The following is a 21280-nucleotide window of genomic DNA, read 5'->3' as shown; positions in this document are numbered from 1 at the left end:
TCATTGTCCATTTTAAGTTTCCTGTTTTATAGCCTACGGAGACAGCTCCAAATTATGGGCCTGAGTTGTTATAGAGAAGTCATCACCTGATTTGATCCCAGTTGTTGATAGACCCACGAGAGACATTCTAAGTGAATACTGTAATATTTGGTGGCAGGTCACTGTTGGAGTACCACTTCCAATTGTACCTTCTGACAAACAGTGGGACTATGCAAAGAAAGGGGCAGTAGGGAACAGCATATCAAGATTTTGAACTCCACTCAGATCAGATACTTACTAAAGGATAGAAAGGGGACTTTTTAGTTCTGCCTAGGAGAAGACAACCTCTCTAGTGCTGGTGATAAAATTTATCTAGTAAACTTTGTCAAATTACTGGTGGGATGAAGGCCATCCAGCTGTAGAATGTGTAAGCAAGATCTGATCCTCCACTGATCTAAAAGGGCAGCAACTCCGAATAAGTAAACTGAATAAGGACTTCATTTGTAATGTCTTGACCAACCCATGTCAGTATAGAAAAAGTAGAAGTAAAATGATGATGATAACATAGAATCTGTTTAACACTGTCATGGGAGTAACTGAAATGGTTAGGAATAATTCTGATTCTACACATAAAGTGATTCTGCTCTAATAGCAAACAAAAAAGCGTTGGTTTTCTCCTATTTATTCATTTAAACAAGTTTTCTGTCTGTGTTTACTGTTTAATTTTCAAATTTCTGAAAAACACTGAATTTTAACAGCTTTTCAATTTGCTATCTTCGAAGCTCACACTTTTCTGCAATTATAAATCATGATGCAATCAAGCATCAGTTTTAGAAAGAGAAAAAAATGATGTTTAAATCATTGTCTTCTCAAAGTAATAATAAAGATCTCTTATATTTTTCAATTCAGTGAAACAAGAAAAAAGCATTCTACTGATATATGACAATAGTTTGTGTTTTAGAAAGCAAAGTAATGGATTTTCCACTTCTAATTGTTCATTAGTACTTTAGTTTAATCAAGCAGAATCAATATAGCTTGGAATATTTCAGAATTAATTAAATGGGTGTGGGCATTTTTTACATTTTTATTAACAACTCTTATCTCACAGACAAGACATTTCTGCTGATAGCCATATATAGTTGCTGAATTGAACACAGCACAAAACACACCCCTCTCTCTCTCTCTCTCTCTCTCTCTCTCTCTCTCTCTCTCTCTCTCTCTCTCTCTCTCTCTCTCTCTCTCTCTCTCTCTCTCACACACACACACACACACACACACACACACACACACACACACACACACACACACACACACACACACACACACACACACACACACACACACACACACACACACACACACACACACACACACACACACACACACACACACACACACACACACACACACACACACACACACACACACACACACACACACACACACACACACACACACACACACACACACACACACACACACACACACACACACACACACACACACACACACACTTACACAGTGGCAATTATGTTTTCTTGGTATTTTCCTTTGATGTAACTTGCTTGAAGATCATTCAGGTGTGTTATCTAAAGTTGTTTATCAACATTCTACTTTGAAAGATAGTATGTATGTATAGAATATTCAAACTAAACATTGGTCTTCATCTTCCCAGTGATATTTGAATGTCTGTAAATTGATATTGTTATTCCTATAATGGCCATATCCAAGATATCTTAAGCCACATAATGGGTATTAGTAGTTAAACCAACAGAAATGGATTATCTGCAAAAATACATAGACACTAAAATATCTCTGGTGCTAAAGTACCCTGTGTATTGATCTCACCATTATTCATGTTTCTAGTCAATGTTTTTAACAATATTATTACACACAAACACACACACACACACACACACTGAGCTTTGTGTGATTGTTTACATAAGCATGCATGTATCTGTATGTATGTACGTACGTGTTCATACATCACTGCACACATACACACATGCTTGCATAGGCAATAGTGTAAATTGCATTGTGGATGTATGCAAACAGAAATACATACACAAGCATACATGCATAAAATGGAATTTGTGCAGTTGTTTATGTAAGCATGCATATCTGTGTGTGGCAAGCGTATTTGTGTAGGCGCATACAAAAACATGTGCAAACATGCATTTAGTTACATAGAGGAATAGTTTATTCTTTCATTTTATTGTTGTATGTTCAGAAATTGTGATAAAGAGTGGACATTGCTTACCATTGGTCTGTGGTAGATATTGTATACTAGGTATTGATGTGTAGTGGACATTGTATACTAGATTTTGGTGTGTAGTGGATATTCTATACCAATCATTGGTGTACAGTGGACATTGTATAACAGATACTGGTCTGTAGTGGATATTGTATACAAGGTATTCGTGTGAGTGATCATTGTGTACCAGATGTTGCTGTGTAGTGAACATTGCCTACAAAGCATTGATGTGTAGTGGACATTGTATACCAAAATCACGAATCTTTCTCTGTTCTAATTGAATCATATAAACCATACTGTGCTGGATGGAATGGACTTGTAGAAACTCCCTTCTTGTCTTGAAAACTAGAAATGTAACTGTATCGGTACTAGTGTCAGTGGTGGATGTGATAGTATGGTTAATGTATGTAAACAGATAGCAGTATCAGAGGTGGACATTGTAGTGTGTGGGGGATGTAATTGTATTAGTGGTAATGCTTATGGTGGGTGTGGTAGTGTGTGGTTGATTGATATAATTGTAGTATATGTGGTGGTGGTGGCATGATTATTACTGTTGCTATGGTTGCTGGAGCATTGTAATCCATACAGTAAGAACAAGTTGTTTTTTTTTTTTCTTAGTGGATGTGTTGTATGTATATGTATGTGTATCAATGGCTTGTGTTTGCTCTAGCCATTTCAACCAAGGCCCTGCTGGAGCACTGCATTCAAGTGAAATTGACAGGGATGATGGCAGTGTTAGTGGCAGGGATGATGGCAGATGCATTGGTGTTGGTGGATGTGGTACTGCAGCTGGTAGTATATACATATTTCTACATGTGCATTTATATGTGTGTGTGTGTGTGTATGTGTGTGTGTGGTATATGTATGTGTGTATGATAGTGTGCGTATGTTTGTGTACATGTTTCTCTCTCATGTTTATGGAGTATGACAGTATGCACATACACACGTGTGCAGTCGCACACGCACACACACACACACACACATACTGGAACAGCAGATCCATATTTGTGTTACTTGTAAAAGTTGAAATTTACATCAAACTGCATAATATTTGCTGTACATCTTCATTCCTTACAACCATCACTTCAGCTACTCTCACCTCCATTATTAACTCCACTATTAACTCCACCACCATCACTTCCATTCATAAAACCACTTCAATCAACCCTCTATACACCACTATTTTGATGAACACCATCACCACTACCCTCAACATTGCTACCACCAGCACCACCAACATTGCCACCTGTGCCACTGTCACTCACCACCACCACCACAACTACCATCACTGTCACATGAGAAGTGGCTATGAGGGATCAACAGAAATTACAAGGGGCAACATATGTAATATCTTTAGGGGTGTTTTGCTGTATGTTGTTCACAAGGAATGTGTCATATATGATTGTTTTCTTGGATTATATCTGGGTGCTGTTGAGCAAAACTAGGTTGCTATGTCTCCTTTGGACAATGTTATTTGAGCAATCTATATATGTCATGAGACACCCAAGTTTCATAAGTAGAAGGTTAGCAAAATGTCTGAGGGTGGTGTTGTATGTTTAAGGGGGTGTGCTGTTATTCAGTCTCAGGTCAGCTGTGAGTGAACAGAGCTAAGGAATGCGTTTTATTAAAAGTAACAATGCGAAGACCATTGACAAATAGAAGAGAATTCAATATGTGTAACCAAATGTTAAAGCACACCAATGTAAGTAGAATATGAGACAGAAAAAGCTTTTATGATGTATTGGCAACTTAACTAAAGGGGAAAATGTGATGGCAACATCAGTAACACTGTGTAATTGTTTAGCTTTTAAACCAACCATATCCCGCCTGAATGTTCTACCTGTTTTATGTTCAGACCAGCCAGATCTGACTTCTCATACCTTACCCTACTATATCATTCTAAAAATACTTAATCACATCATCAAAACCTCAGAGTTTCAAGATAATGAATGATAAATTGAAAACAATATGAATGAATAAGTACTGAAGGCTGATCTCAAAACGTTGAGCCTTACAAAGGGGATGACTGAGGACCAAGATATGTGGTGCATTGTTGTACTCAAGAAGACCTGCCCACCACTCAGAATTGAGATCCTAAAATCAAGGTGCCACATGAAAAGCATTGGTGTGGTACTGATGCCATGTAAAAAGCATCGGTGATGGTGTCACGTAAAAAGCACCCAGTAAAGTGGTTGGCATTAGGAAGGGCTTCCAGCTGTAGAAGCCAAGCCAAAACAGACAATGGAACTTGGTGCAGCCTCTGGCCTTGCCAGTTCCTGTCAGATAACCCAACCCATGGCAGCATGGAAAATGGATGTTGAATGTTGGTGATGACGATAATGATGACATTTGACTGAATAATCTGAATGTTTAAGGGTTATGGTTAGGGGTTGGCAACATCAAAAGTCTTGCCTTTACTGAGGTTCTCACTCTTTAGAGTTACTGGTGTGTGTGTATGTGTGTGTGTGAAAATCAGATGTTGATAGATGTATGATTTAAATAAAAATGAGCTTGGAGAAATAACTCTGTGTAGCCAGCACCATGAATTTAAATCACAGATAAATAAATATGGTATTTGATATTCTGTACATTATAAATCCTTGATTTATTAAAGTTATCTCTGCCTCTAGAGGATGAATCCTAATTATCAAACAGCAATTAAGACCTGCTCCACTTCAGATGGGGAAATAATCTCAAGAGTCAAGAATTCCCCCGCCCCCAAGTTGATATGCCATTAAGGAAATGGACAGGTTAATTGTTTGGAGATAAGAGGACAGTCATAAACATGTGTATCTGGTTCAAAATTAGTTGCCACTAAGAATAACGAGAAGCTGAAGATGATTAACCAAAGGGTTATTAGATACCTTGGCAAGATATTTTTAAAGTCTTATCAGAAACGCAAGGAGTAAGAAACCAATGTGACATGAGTTGTTAGGGTTGGCATCTTGATCGGAATGTTTGCAATAATCTTTGGACCAGATCTGTTACTACAGCAGTGGCTACTGTTGATTGACCTCAGGTCAGTTTTAAATGAGCTGACTTCTCACATGTGGCCCACTCATCTTTTAAGGGATGTCTAAGGCTACATTAATACGTTTTCCCCTTTTTACAATGGTGGGGGTGGGGGTGTAATTTGGGTGAGATGTAACTACTATTTCTAACATAACAAGAAATTTAGAACATAAGATATATGGTGTTATATCTCCTTCTAGCTTGATGTAAACGTTTTAGAATGGCATTATTTAGTTGTGAAGAAATCTACTTTGTTATCTTGAAGACATATTTGTCTTCCCCAATTGCAGAAATAAGAGGATTCTTATTTCAATATTCTGTCATTGTTTATTCTGCAATATATAAATATATGTGCTTTATTATAACGACAGAGTAATTTCTACTGAATCTGTAAAAATTTTCAAGTTTGTTTTGCTAATGTTTAATTTATTGTTGTAAGCCAATGTTTCATTTATCTATTGTAAATTAAAGCTTTACTATTCTGTAAACATAGTTGTGTGTGTGAGAGAGAGGGGGTGGGAGTAGAATGAGACAAACAAAGAGAGAAAGAGAAGGATTGTGTTATGTGATTGCAAGTTATGTATGGATCTGATTTCTTGTGGTTTACCTTTAGATCAGTATTGACCCAGCAGATCTATGGCTGAAGGCGTTCCAGTTTTCAGACATACTGTAGTTAGGAGTTATCTGCTGACATAGGTTGGTCAGGCACTAAAGCCTGATTCAGTCTTATTCATTCAGTGCTCTTGGAAATGGGTCAAAGGCCATACCTTGTTCATACATTCCATTCTTGGTTTGATTTCTATGGCTGGATGCCTTTCCTGACATCAACTACATCACAGAGTGTATTGGGTGTATTTTGACAGGTTACTAACACTTGTGAGGTTATTTTGTTACTGGCAAGACTATACAGAGTATTCGTGTCTCATTCATTAGCCAACCACTTTACAGAATGCACTGGTCTTTACATAGACCTAGTCCAACAGTAGAGGGCTTCTCTGGTACCCTGAAAAGTTAAATTTTCCATTGTCATTTTTTTGAAGATGGCAGTGTTTGATTTGAGGGAGATTAGACTGCTATGTCTAGGAATTGGCTTGAATTGTTGATGTTACTTAACCCCTAGTCAACCTTGATTAAATAAATCTGTGATCAAAATTCCAATTGTGACCATCCCATCTTTATGTCAAGGAGTGTATTGTACTTTAGAACCTTCTTTCAGTAATGTGGGAGAGAGTGCTTTGAAGATGACATGACTGCTATTACTAGGAAGTCTAGCAACCATAGAGACTCTCATATATCAGTGAAGTGTTAGTGACCATCTAGGTAAATTTGTCATGGCTTAGCATTCAGCATTGTTTATAACCTAACGTTAACATTATAACCACAGTTATATGACAAACATATTGTTGTCACCATCATCATTTTAATGCTCTTTTCTCCATGCTTGTATGGGTCAAATGGAATTTGTTGAGGCAGATTTTCTATGGCTGGATGTCTTTCCTGTTGTCAGCCCTCACCTATTTTCAAGGTGATTTTTTTCCCATGGCCAGTCATACTTTCATGGAAAGTTGGAAATGAAGAACATGATGGTTATGCTTTTTCGCAACTGTCATGAGTTGTCAAGACAAGGAGACACAATATTCTCAGAATATTGCCTCAACTCACTCATTTAACCTACTAGAAATAGCAGGTTAAATGACTAAGAAGACAATATTCTGAGAATATATATATAATCTAGGGGATGGAGAATATTTAAAAAATGTTCAATGGATATTTAATGGCAATATAATAATTAATAGGATAACAAACATACATGTTAACATAACAGGTTCTGTGTGTATTAAGCCAGCTAATGAATATTTGATGCACTGTCTTATGACAGATGAACTACACACACACACACACACACACACACACACACACACACACCGCCACCACTGCTATCATCCTCATCAAGAGTTGCAAAGATAATGGAGAATGTAAAGTTTACATAGTATTACCATTTCACAACTATAATTAAAACAAATAAATAATAATAATGATAAGAGAAACAAGCATAAAATTTATATTCATGTCAAAAATGTTCTAAACCCTAAAACTATTCTGAAAAAAACTTGCATTTTGCTGTGATGTTTTTTTTTTGTGTTGGTTTTTTTTTGTTTTTTTTTTGTCAATTTACAGAGTTGCAGGATTTTGTGAGAATAACTTTTTTTTCTGACTTATCTTGAAATTTATTGTAGATTTAATAGTCAGCATTTAACTTGCATCAATTGATTACATTTAAAAGCTGTGTAACAGTATACCTTGAGGTATGTTTGAACAGATAGAGAGTATTCTTACGAGATGATGTGTGTATAAAGGCATAAAAGGACTGCAGCCATGTAATTGTGTGTTTGTACAAACAAAATAAACAAATTATAGTGTATAAGAAGAAAATTGGTGTGTGTTTAAAAGGGACAGAACAAACAGGTTGTTTGTGGTAGCCAAAATAGACAGCCCATACAAATATCTATAGATTGATTTCTTCTCTTTATTTTAAAAGAAACTGATTGGTAAAGAGTAGCAGTCAGGATAGCACTCTTCTTTACATGCTGTTGATGAAGACAGAACACACTGGCTTAATGTAGTGTGTAGGCATAGAAAACATTAGATTAATATTGTATGTATACATAAAAACACTAGCTAAATGTAGTGTGTAAATGTAGAATACATTAGCTTAATGTGTAGACATACAGCACTCTAGCTTAATGTAGTTTGTTGATATAAGATAAATTAGTTTAAAGTAGTATGTAGACATAGTACACACCAGTTTAATGTAAGAGTGTTGACATACAACATCATCATCATATGTCCATTTTCCATGCGAGCATGAGTTGGACGGTTTGATAGGGGCTGGCTAGGCAGAAGACTGCACCAGGTTTCGCTGTTTGTTTTGGCATAGTTTTTATGGCTGGATGCCCATCCTAATACCAACCACCTCACAGAGTGGACTCCACCTAGACCGCACTAGCTTAATGTAGTGTGTTCGCATACAACACACTAGCTTGATACAATGTGTGGACATATAAGCATTTTCAGTGATTTTAGTTGCACTTAAACTGCTGTTGCTATGTGTCTATTAACATTAATCTCTCATGTATGTAGCATATAGTGATAGATATACAGCAACAGGACAAAGTACTATAGTTTTAGACATAGCAACAGGGATCAATAACTTCAGAGACAACAAATCTCTGTAGTAATGTGTCTTAACCCTTTTGTTAACATATTTCTGTTGAGATGCTCTGTGTTTCTTTCAATTATTTTTAAATATAGCAAAGAATTTAGTAAAATAACTTAGTTATCATTAAGCTAGTGTTAGGAACATAAAATGTGATTTAGGTTTGGTGGAAGATTTTAATTCAGAACTTTTGAAAACAAGACATTTGTACTACAAAGCTAGAGGAGGTTTCGGCTGGGTTGGTAGCGAAAGGGTTAAGCCAGAAATCCCTATTGCTACAGAACTAAAACTGTGTTGCTCTCTTCTGTTGCTATGTGTCCAAAGCTATAAGGTCTTGTTACCCCATATCCCAAAGCATAGATCCCATGGTATTGAGCCCTGTTACCCTGTATCTTGAGGTATAGGGCCTCATTGTTATATGTTCAAAGCTTTATAGCTTATGTGTGTATGGCTATATACCCACGTCACCTTAAAATCGATGAAAGTGTATATCTAGGTGTGCTTTATGTACTATATAGGCAAATTAACTAGTTATACTATATGGATTTAGAATGTTCAATCTAATAAATATTCCATCTATTCTATTCTCTATTAATCTGTTCTTTCTATTTCAGGTAGTACCAAAAGATTACAAGACAATGGCAGCCCTTTCTAAAGCTATTGCAAAAAATGTATTATTCTCTCACCTTGATGATAATGAACGAAGGTAGGTACCTTATATTTTACACTTTCTTTACAAGAATTCCAGTTTTTTTCACCAAATTACTTCAAGTTAATCCCTTGCAAACAGCTTTAAAAAAAATAAAAAAGCTTATCTTGAGTGTGATAGTGCCCCAGATTATTTCACATTTTGTTTGCATATCTGGGGTTTTAAAGCAAATTCTGAATAAGCATGGGGAAAGAATACATCCCTGACAAACTCCTTTCTCATTTTTGTACTTTTTGTACTTTTCACAAGGTTTTGGTCAGCATGACTCTGTGGTAAGACATTTGCTTCCCAACATGGTTCCAAGTTCAGTTCCATTATGTGGCACCTTGGGCAAATGTCCTCCACTATATCCTCAGGCCCTCAGGCTGACCAAAACCTTGTGAGTGGATTTTGTAGACAGAAACTGAAAGAAACAGGTGTGTTTGTTTGTGTGTGTGTGTGTGTGTGTGTGTGTGTGTGTGTGTGTGTGTGTGTGTGTGTGTGTGTGTGTGTGTGTGTGTGTGTGTGTGTGTGTGTGTTTACTTGACATTGTGTAATAGTTATAAATGAATGTCACTATCTTACAAGCAGTGTCCTTCATTTCCAATATTCTGTGGGAACATGTTTGGCTATGAGGAAAGATTCTCTTATTTGGAAATAAGTGAAAGTTGGCAACAAGAAGGGCATCTGCTTATAGAAAATTTGCCTCAGATGAATTCTGTCTGACCTATGCAAGCATGAAAAACTGGACATTAAATGATGATGATGATACTTGTTACAATATCTATTTAAAGATGGTGTAAGTTAGGGTAGTAAAAATAGAAGATAGAATAAGTTAAAACAGTCCAATAAAACTTTACTGTTTATGGTTAATGTAATACTTGCTTTATGTTACTTGTTCACTATAAAGCAGATCAATATGTTTCACTATTTCACATCTGTCTTTATTTTATGATTGACACAATTCTGTATGGTGTTCTTTTATTCTCTTTCACTATTTTGTTAGTCTTTACTAGATTAATGTAAGAATCAGCGTGGTATTCCTAAGCCAACTAGTTGTCTGCAAACTAGAGGAAATAGTGTGATATCATTTTTCCTGATACAGCATTAGAAATTAAAATAAAATCCTCTCTCATATTTAAGAAATATGTGCTATTTATGATTTATCATATAATTTTCAAATTGGAGCGATTTTAGTAAAATAACTTTTTCCTTATTCTAAGATGGTGTTTGGAAGATTAAAAAATTTAAGTTCATTTTATTAACTTAAAATTATGATGGAAGATCCTAATTTAAAACTAAACACTTTTGAATTAGAAATTTAGTGTCATGCTTGATATCAAAGGATTTTAAAATCTTAGCTTGTGTTTGAATCAGTCATCTAATATTTTCTTTATCATCTCATCATGTAATATTTATAAAAAAAAACAAAAAATTCTGAAGTAAATCTTTATGACTGCGAAATTTAATCTGTTAGTTTAATAGAATATAAGCTACACCATGTGAACAATCTCACTATCATTGTTCTCTTCTATTCAGAGTTACATTAGATGGCATGACCAACTATTTTTGTTACTCCTAGTTTGCTATTCAAGCTCATAGGAGCTGTTTATTTGACCTCAATATTTTCTTCACTTGTTCAATCAATAATTCTTCACTGAATATCTCTCACAAAACAAAATTGGATTGCATTAAGCCAAAAATCAAGTAAACAAAAAGAAGTATTTCTTGTCTGATTTATATTTATTTTTAATTCAGTGTATGGAATTTCTTATTCTTTATCTAATCAAGGACATATCTATTCTTAATCTCATCAGCTTTTGAAGATATTTTATATTGAATCAGCTCTCTTATTTCATTCCTTATATGGATTCATTTGAAATTATGATGCTGTAAAAATCAGAATGATAACATGTCCAATATAGAAGATGACATTTTTCTGATAGAAAGTATTGAGAAAAAAAAGGGGAAAAAAAAAAAAAAACTCATTTGATAAAGACAGGCTGTAAGTTTTCACAGATGGTAAAATACCAAATTAAATGCTTCACAGTTTTATCTTTTACCATTTTACATTCTCAGTTCAAATGTTGCCATATTCAGCTTTGCTTTTCATCATTAATATTTATAAACTAGGTACCAGTCACATGCTGGGATTGATTCAATCAACTTCACCACTTTCCTAGAAAAATCAGTTTATTTAGACGGAATCCTTGATATGTAGCATCTTTCTGGTTTCTGCCTTTGGGCTGTGGCCATTCAGTAGCACCATCTTCAAAGCTGTAATTAATTTTATTAACTACAGTATTTTTTCTGATCCTTATTTTATTGACTATAGAAGGAAGAAAAATGGCCTTGACACTGCATGGAATTTGCACACAGAACATAAACAGATCGTTATGTGACAATATATTTTTCTTATTCTACAAATTATGGCAATCCATCGTGAATTCAAATTCTGCTGCTGCTGCTGTTACTTTGTTCCTCTTAATACAGAATTCTGCTGGCATTGGCTTCTGTAGTTAACAACATCACTCAAATTTAAAAGCACTACTTCAACACATCAGTATTTACCCACAAAATATCTAAATTAAATTAACAGGGAGAGATGTCAGATAGTTTGAGACTCCCTAAATACTCTATATTTCTAAGATGAGGTATTTTTGTTATGCATACTGTTTATATTAGTTGGACTGGTGTCCATATCTTGATTGTTGCTTCCACTATGTTTCAGCTGTTTATGCTTCAGCCTTTTTCAAGTGTCTTGTGTTGAACTCAGTTGTTGTATTGGAATTTCAAACCTAACCCTTTATTTGACCCATGGGAGTACACTGTTCTTGTTCCACTCTCTGCATTTCATAACACTCCAATACAACAACCGAGTTCAACACAAGACACTTAAAGAAGGCTGGAGCATAAAAACGGCCAAAATAAAGTGAAAGCAGCAATCAAGATAGGACATCAGTGCGACTAATATAAACAGTATACTTTTTATCTAGATGCTGCCATTCACTATCCTTTAGCATCACTAAAACACTATATCAGTATTGGGTTTTCCCTTTATAGTTCAAAGAAGGCAGAGAGTATCCTTACAGATTCTCTCAGTCTTTGTGAGGCTAATTTAATTAGAGGTGAATTGCTCGTGGAAAATTTGTGTGAGGAAGTTCCCAATGAATACAGTTGTGGGGAAGAAGGTGTGAACAAAGTGACACATTTTGGATCTGAGGAGGTGAGAAATAAATTGTGGCAATGATTAGAAAAAGTAGGCAGTGATATATATAAAAGAGATGTTGTTGAGTCATATTGCATAATAATTATATAACATAACTCTTCAGAGGTTTTAATCATTTACTACAGCCAAACATATGTCCAGCTACTTTCTTACCAGAATCTCAATACTTTGACAACTGTTTTGATATCAGTTGAGTTGGTATATTGGCAATCCATGTATTAGTGGTTGATAAGAGAGGTTAGGGGTTTGGTCACAAAACCTCAGTGAGTTAGTGCGTGACTACCTTGAGACGGTCAACTCTAGCAGATTGAGTGGGCAAGAACAATAGTCCAGCAGTCACAAAAATGAGATTTTAACAAGCCTTTGTAGAGCTTAGTATGCAATATGACAGTGTAGAAGTTCTGGTCATCCACTGTATCCAGACCTACCTACAACCATTTTACCTCTGCAATGAGGCAAAGCTTTAAAAGAGAGACAGGTAGCAAGAGAGTGAGGTTGATGTTAAACCACTGCAAGTCATTATATGATGTTGTGGTCATCATCTAATAGATGGATGAAGAATTATAGTGACTAGATGTTATGTTCCATGCTGCACATTGTAAAAGTAAAATATCTATAAAACCTGCCATTGAAAAACATAAATCCACATTTTCAGTCATTATTCCACTGTCATGATTAGAACTATGGGTTGGCTCTGGGTTAGTTCTAATAAAGCAGATCTGTGGCCAAAGGTGTACCAACTGTGACCATCATTTCTTTTTGTAGATCTAGGACTTCACTGTCCAATAATCCTTACATTTATTTGGAATGTTAGGGCTGTTGTTTCTAGCAGGTTGAGCAACTATGCCAATTTCCTTTATGGGTCTATCAAGGTTATAATAGTCATAGCAACATGTAGTGGTTGACAAAGAAATTGGGCCTTAGTCCACCATAAATCTCTTTGGTGTGTAATCTGTTCTTGAGAACATTGTAACACAAGACTATGATGGGTTAATCAGTGAACAGGAACAATCAGCTGTGAGTAAAGGAGTTCTTTACCAATTAATCTAATGTTGAGTGATTGATAGAGAGCCAACCATAGCATTTTAGGTCTCTCAACGTTTTCTTTATTTAACCTCACTATGACATAATCAAGGAAAAGTGTTATTTTCACGCACTTAAGTGTTGGTTTGTCTCAGATTACCAAACAGATATGATGTGCAAAAGATCTAATATTGATTTTTTTTTTTTTTGTAACATTTAATAGTTATTTGGTGATATGGGACTGCAATGGATGACAGATTGATCAAACTCACATCTCTCTGGATTGATAATTACTGTTATAATTATGTTGTTTGTTTGTTTTGCAATTTGCACTATGCTTTTGTAGATGATATTATTGTGTCTGTGTGTTTGTTAGAGAGAGAGCTCACAATTATTTCAATATCCGCTTTTCCATGCTTGCATGGTCAGATGGGATTCATTGTTGCAAGTTGTAAGAGGTAGATACCCTTCTGGTCACCAATCTTCCTGTTTCCATGTAAGATAATATTTTTCTTGAGTCTGAACAAGTTTTCTTGGAAAATTGGAAACAAAGGACACCACTTGTATGATGATGATGTTTGTTTACAGCTATCATGTGATGTCAAGACAGGGAATATTAACACATACACACACACACACACACACTTAAAACATGCTTCTTTCAGTTTCCCTCTACCAAACCTAACTCCAAAGCTTTAGTTGGCCCCAGGCTCCAGTAGATGAAGCTTGCAAAAGGTAGTATGCCCTGGGGTTGAACCTGTAACTATGTGGTTCAAAAGTTAACTTCTTAACCACACAGCCGCTCCTGTACATTTATGTATAATGTGAGTGTGTGTGTATATGAATATTGTATGTAAGTCATATACTATTGAAAGCATGAGTATTCAAAATTGTATATATGTATATGCATGTAATTACACTGTATCGTATGCGTATCCATGTATATGAGTACATATTGTATTTTATATGTATGTGTGTAGCTTTATGTTAATGTATTATCATTGCCATAAATATCAATGGGTGTATGTGTGAGAGCACATACGAAATAGAAACTCTCCATGGTGCCATGACAATATAATAATCTAAAATATCCAATAATCTTTAGGACTATCTAATTCATTGAAAGGAAGTAAAGTTTAAAGAAAATGAACAGCTTGTACTGTGTAGTAAATTGTGATTTACAACCAGTTTCTTTGTGACAGACTCCCTGCAGTCATAAGAATAGCCATTATGCTGGATATGACACCATTAATGCATCTTTTGGTCACTCATGAGACAATCTCAGCAGAATACTCGCAAATGACAGCTTATGGAATTTTGAGAGAATAGATATGCAAGCATATATGCGAGTGAGTCCGTATATATGTATTTGTGTGTTTGTATGCGTGTGTATGTAAATGTGTGTATATATATGTGTTAACATGTATGTATGTGTGTGAGATCATGTAAAGATTTTTAGTTAAACTCAGAATTATGGCATTTAGTGAATACAAAATATTTATCTTTAAAATGTAATTAATCTGTTGTTTTTTTTTAACATTTTTTATTCTTTAAACGTCGTTTGCATTGATGTTGATGTTGTTGTTGTTGAAGTTCTCTATTGTTTCCCTGACATTTTAAACACTAAGAATATTCTAAAGCAGGGGAAATAGCAGCAATTTCTATTTGTTATTTAATCAGTTTTCCTCACAAGAAATGTCTAAGTAATATATTGATCTGTCTTCAACAATCTTTATCTTCCTTATTATTATTATTATTATTATTATTATTATTATTATTATTATTATTATTATTTCTCACATTCTTCCTCTGTTACTCTCATCATTTTACACCATCCACTTTATATTCTTCTACCATTGTCTAGAAACTCCTCTGAAATAATAATATCATCAACCATGAAAAAAAACCATTTCTTTTTGATATTAACTTAAGCTTTTCTTCATTCTTTTTCTTTTCGCGTGTGTGTGAGGGAGAGAAAGAAAGACAAAGACCCACCAATATTCTTTTGAAACTGTTTCAAGTTTACTAAACTCTGTATTCTAAAAGAGACTGGTAAATATTGGTCCAGAAGTATTTATTCACCTTAAATTGTTTAGATTTTCATCAACAATGTCTACATTCATAGAAGATTGTCCCAGTAGCAGCTTATTGAAGAAATCTTAACACTTTAGATGTCTTGTGAATATTGCTGCCTGATATACCAACCATCCATCTATGCTGTGCTTTCAGTTAACAATAGAGCTGTTTACTCAACATGAACTGAGGAAGAGGATTTTGGTGATGATGATGGTGATGATGATGATGAGGAGGAGGAGGAGGAGGGTAGGCAATAGCAATAATAATAAGACAGCAGCAAGATTAATTAAAGTCTCAAAATATTTTCTTGGAGAAGTTAATTAAGCTGGAGATAATTGTAGCATGCAGTGTGTTTTTTTTTTTAATGTTTTCACCAAGAGCAAAACTACAAGGAAATAGTTAATGAGAAATGTTGAACTTTGAAGTGATTTTAAGGATGTTGGTTTATTTTTTTCCTTAATCTCTCCTAATGAGACTGCAGCAACCAGTTTCTATTATAATGCAGTAATTTCTGTGTCAGTATTATTTTCAACACAAACTCGTGAATTACAAACAAATGGTCTTTAATTTTTCATAATTATTTTTCAAGTTTGCAGTTCTAGAAATTCTTTTTGGAAACAAATTATGCATAACTCTGTTAAACCTCACTGATTATACAGTTTCACTGGATTTTATTATCCTTTTAATTCTAGCAATTATTCTTGTTTTATCATGTTCCCTTGTGGCTGTAATGTAACATTATCTGATTCCTACAGTTGGCAGTCAGGCAGAGAAATTAGATATTTAAGTCACACTGCCAATTGGCTCTTCATTTTTATGCCTCTCATCTTTCATGTAGCCTAAGTCTTCAAATTAATTTCATGTGTTACTTTTTCAAGTGTTTTTTTTATCTATCTGTCTTTCTATTCAATAGTCTATCTGCATATTTACCTATTCACTCAAAATCTACAGATCTACTTAAGCATTGCAAACCCACACTCTCTATACTGTCCATCTTTTAGTTTTATAAAGCTCTCCACTTATGGCTATGTGGTTAAGAATTTGTTTCATAATCATGTAGTTCTGAGTTAGATCTTATTGAGCTGCACTTTAATCCCTTAGCATTCAAATTATTGTGTCAAATTTAAAGCTTATCTATTTCATATTGTTTTGAACTAATTGTGCATTATCTTATAGTTTTGAGACTTTGATGATGTGATTGTTAATTGTTAAAATGACATTCTAGGGTAGACATGAGAGGCTGGATCTGGCCAGTTTGAACATAAAGCAAGGAGAATATATGAGCCAGATATGGCTGGTTTAAATGCAAAAGAGCTAAGAAAAGGTGTCCTGCCTTAGACTTGGATTGATCAATATCTTGCTTTGGAATTTTGTGTGTATGTGTGTGTATACTCAATAAAACAGAAACTCTCTATGGTACCATGACAATATGATAATCTAAAATATCCATAGGACATTCTAAGTCATAGAAAGGAAGTAAAGTTTAAAAAATTGAACAGCTTGTATGGTATAGTAAATTGTGGTTTGCTACCAGTTTCTTTGTGACAAATTCCCTGCAATCTTTAGAATAGCCATTATGTAGGATATGGCACCGTTTGCATATCTTCTGGTTATACATTGAGTGTGTGTGTGTGTACACACTGGAGCATGACACAGTCCTAGGGTCCATCAGATCCTTTTAAACTGTCCAAACCAAGCTAGAATGGAACATGGACATCAAATTATGATACATATCATTCGTTTGTTTTACTTTTGTTTTTTTCACGCTAGCATGGGTTAGACAAGTATGCTATTGAAGCATTGTTTTACAGCTGGGTACCCTTCTTGGTGCTAACCCGTACCTGCTTTTCAGGTAAGGGATCTCGTATTCCATGTAATTTTGAAGGTACGCAGCAAGTGGACAGTTTGACAGGAGGAGTGCAAGCAACAACACTGCACAAATGCCATGGCCTTATTATACATAAGTGAGTGCAGAGCATGCACATATGCATGCATTCATATTTACATTTATGAGAAGTTACTTTTGAGTTTCTGTCTATCAAATCCACACTGTATGGTTTTGGTCAACCTGAGGCCATAGAAGACATTTACCTAAAGTGCCACACAATGGAATTGAACACATAACCATGCAGTTTGGAAGCAAGCTTTTTAACTGCACAATCATCATCATCATCATCATCGTTTAACGTCCGCTTTCCATGCTAGCATGGGTTGGACGATTTGACTGAGGACTGGTGCAACCGGATGGCTACACCAGGCTCCAATCTAATTTGGCAGAGTTTCTACAGCTGGATGCCCTTCCTAACGCCAACCACTCAGAGAGTGTAGTGGGTGCTTTTACGTGTATATTCTCAAGAGTTCATAATCTGATGATCTGTGCATGGAAAGTCTTACATCACTTTTTGTTGGTAGAGCCACATTTTTTTAACCTAACTTCCAGTGAAGTGATGCTGGAGTGTCCCTTCCAGAGCACAGGCTTAGGCAAGATTGTATGAGAGATAGTAACAAAATATGCAACAAGTCCCCCACATTCTCTACACCACCAATGTTGTCCAAGTAAAAGAGCAAGGTTTGATGCAGCTTGGTATCAGTAGCATTACAAAATTTGTCGGAGCAAAGTTGATGACATTAACACTGTTTTATAGACTGTAGTTTGGATTTGTCCTTAAGGTTTACTCCTTATTTTCCAAACCTTTTCCTATGAATGGGTGTTTGGCCACAAAGTAGTGGAGATCTGAAAACCAGAGTTTGTCCTCCTTTAGATAAGCTGCCTTCCCAGATTGTTAAGCTCTACTGCTCTGCTGGAAGTATTGATTCTAGTGCCAGGACCTGCCTTCACTCCTTCTCCATCAGTAAAAACAGTTCCACCAGACTTAGAGAGAGAGAGAGTGTGTGTGTGTGTGTGTGTGTGTTTTTGTGTCATCTTTTATTACAGCCAAATGAGATCATATCTGTGGCCGATGCCAGTGTCACATAACTGGCCTATTTAAAAGTACTCTTCAATCATTGGGCAATATGCTGTGCTTGAGAAGACTTGTTGAGTCAAGTGAAATCATTGTCGTGGCCAATGCTAGTGCCACTTAACTGGCACCCATGCCAGTGGCACTAAAAAGCACCATTTGAGTGTGGTCGTTGCCAGCGCCGCCTGACTGGCCCCGTGCTAGTGGCACATAAAAAGCACCCACTAGACTCTCAGAGTGGTTGGTATTAGGAAAGGCATCCAACTGTAGAAACCTTACCAGAACAGATTGGAGCCTGGCACAGCCTCTTGGCTTGCCAGTCCTCAGTCAAAACATCCAACCCATGGAAAATGGACGTCAGAAGATGATAATGATGATGAGAACTAATAATTCTCTTAGGTTCATTAACCTCATTAATTTTTTTGTTAGTAAGAACAAAAGTTAAAAATGTTTCCCAGCTTTCAACCAAAATTCTTTGAATACCTTCCTCACTCCCAGCCCATTTCTCTTCCCCATATTATCGCTGTTTCACTACTTCCCAACCATTTACTCAATCCTTGTTACTCAGAACACCCCACTGCTCATGTTGTTTCGTCCCAACTCAGCTCTGAAGCATTCCAGCCCTGACCTTCCCTTTTCCTCCCCTTTATTTTCTTTGACATATAGTGTACCCAGGACTACATTGCCTGTTGCATCTATTTCTTAAAATGTTGAGGTGTGGTTTGCAGTGGATTTAGCTGCTATTTTGAGTAACTGCATGCAAAGCCCCCCCCCCCCCCCCCCCGCTGACTCATATAGGTATCTATAGATATGGCACTAGTTGAAACTGATCCTACACCACATTCATCTCTTCATCTCAACCTGTTCGAAAAGTTTTAGTTATTATGGCTACTGTTCTGTCTTTAAATTCACCAAAAACATACAATTTTAACCACTGGTCAAATTATAGCATCAACACAGCAGAATTTCTTACTTTCATTAAGCCATCCAAACTTTAGACAATCTTCACATTTGAGCTGCTACTTTTTTTCAATTATTTCAATGTATTTGGTGTATTTAAAGATCTGGAACCTTGTTGGTCTACCAGGTAACTTACTGGAACTGTGGTGTGATTGTTTTCTTTGTATTGAAAACAATATTAAGTTGCTACCTACTTATTACAAATGGAACATTCTTAAAGCCACTTCTCTGTACTTCCATACTCACTTTGTCTCCTAATATTAACATGGGAGACTTTGCCATGTGGTGCTTCACATCTTGATTCTAACCCTATCATCTTATTTAGTGTTGTGGATTGACGAAGTAGAAAATCATTGCAACATTGTAATGGTGATTAGTATATGACAGAAGTTAATAAGTTTATTAAATTAGATTAATGATAACAAAAGTAAATGAACAATAACTAAAGAAAAATGAGTTAAAAAAGATAAACACTCTCAGTTATGTATTATAACAAAGAATATTGGTATTTCTCTCTAAAAGTTTTTGAGGCCACGCAAAACAGAGTTACTGTGGTTGGCCATAATATTGAGGCACTGGAACTGCTAAGTACACTCACAAGCAATCACCTGGTATTTTTGTGAGATAAGATACCAGCTATATCAAAAGCTTCAGTATAAAGGGCCTAGCTTTCCCAATCATATTGAAATGTCGTTGATTCAAAAATAGAATTCACCAGCAAATTACAGTTTTCAGAATCTTGTTCCATTCTGCTTTATGCACAGTAGCCTTCATCTCTTACTGCATTTAGGATGTGTCAAGGAGCAAAAGAATCGCTAACCCATATGAAGTGGGTAAAGCTCATCCAGCCGCTTTTTATTGTTCCTAGTCAATCCTATAGGCTCTAGAATTGAGAAAATATTTACAAAAAAAGAAGTTTGGGGGCTAGAGAAAACATAGACCTTTTCCCACAAATCATCTGAGCAGCACAGCCGATTCTGAGCATTTAAAAGCAAGTTTAACAGTGACTATTTCTGAATTTCTTATAAATTAATTCATTAAAAAGCTGCAACCCTTTGATTCCTATTTTACTCTACTGGACCTCCATGTTAAAAAATATCATACTGCATTTCTATAATTAAATATTAATAGGAATTTTATTTCAAAAAATTGTTAAAATATTTTGTGTATTGTAGAAGTAAAACCGATTTATTGCTCATAAACTTCAACAACAAAATCTTATATGAACCCCAGTTGAGAATCACTAATCTAAATGAAGGGTTGACTTGAGGACTATTCAGTTTGGAATTAACAATAAAAGTGTCTGTAGAATATCTCACTGATTGGTTTATTAAATTTAAAGAGCCTTGAATAATGTCATATGCATAAAAGATGAGGTTGGTTTGACAAAAAGTAGTTGTGTTTTAATAACTTCTATATCATTAATAGACTTATCCCTGGGGGATAAACTATGATGATAAATGAAAGGATAATGATGATCGATTGCTATTATTATCAATGTCTGCTGACCAGATAATATATTGCCTCTTACTATAGTGCCTTGTCTCTTTACAATACATGACACAGTTTATCATCCATTTGTATCTATGCTGTCTTCTCTCTCTAACATAATTGTAACTCAGTTATTGCTGTCTAATTTGATTGCCAGCTTCCGTATTTGATTTCTATTCACCCTTCTCTCATCTTAGCCTTCCTAAACATCTAGGTGAGTAGAGGCAAGGACATATCATACTTCTCCAGTCTACACTCTAATTCAACTTAGTTACTCATTATGTAGACAACTGAGAACATCCTAGATTTCCTACAGAAGAATTGTAACCAATACTAGTCTTCTCTCATTTGTCCACACTTAATAACTCATTGTCTATATAAAAAGTAAACC

General features: G+C 35.4%; 1 protein-coding gene across 5 annotated transcripts in view; it reads left to right on the top strand.

The window, feature by feature from the left end:
- Window positions 1-21280, top strand: part of LOC106881659 (cAMP-dependent protein kinase regulatory subunit) — a 457628-nt gene that overhangs the window by 381444 nt on the left and 54904 nt on the right. For all 5 annotated transcript variants that reach the window (XM_014932124.3, XM_052968906.2, XM_052968905.2 and 2 more), the window contains exon 3: window positions 9077-9168. In XM_014932124.3, coding sequence (XP_014787610.1) covers window positions 9077-9168 — 92 coding nt within the window. The remainder of the gene's footprint in view (window positions 1-9076; window positions 9169-21280) is intronic.

The sequence above is a fragment of the Octopus bimaculoides genome, chromosome 6 (genome assembly GCF_046866305.1).
Source record: "Octopus bimaculoides isolate indiv1 chromosome 6, ASM4686630v1, whole genome shotgun sequence".
Lineage (NCBI taxonomy): Eukaryota > Metazoa > Mollusca > Cephalopoda > Octopoda > Octopodidae > Octopus > Octopus bimaculoides.
The sequence above is the reverse complement of the archived record's forward strand: the minus strand, read 5'-3'. Positions and strand labels throughout refer to the sequence as shown.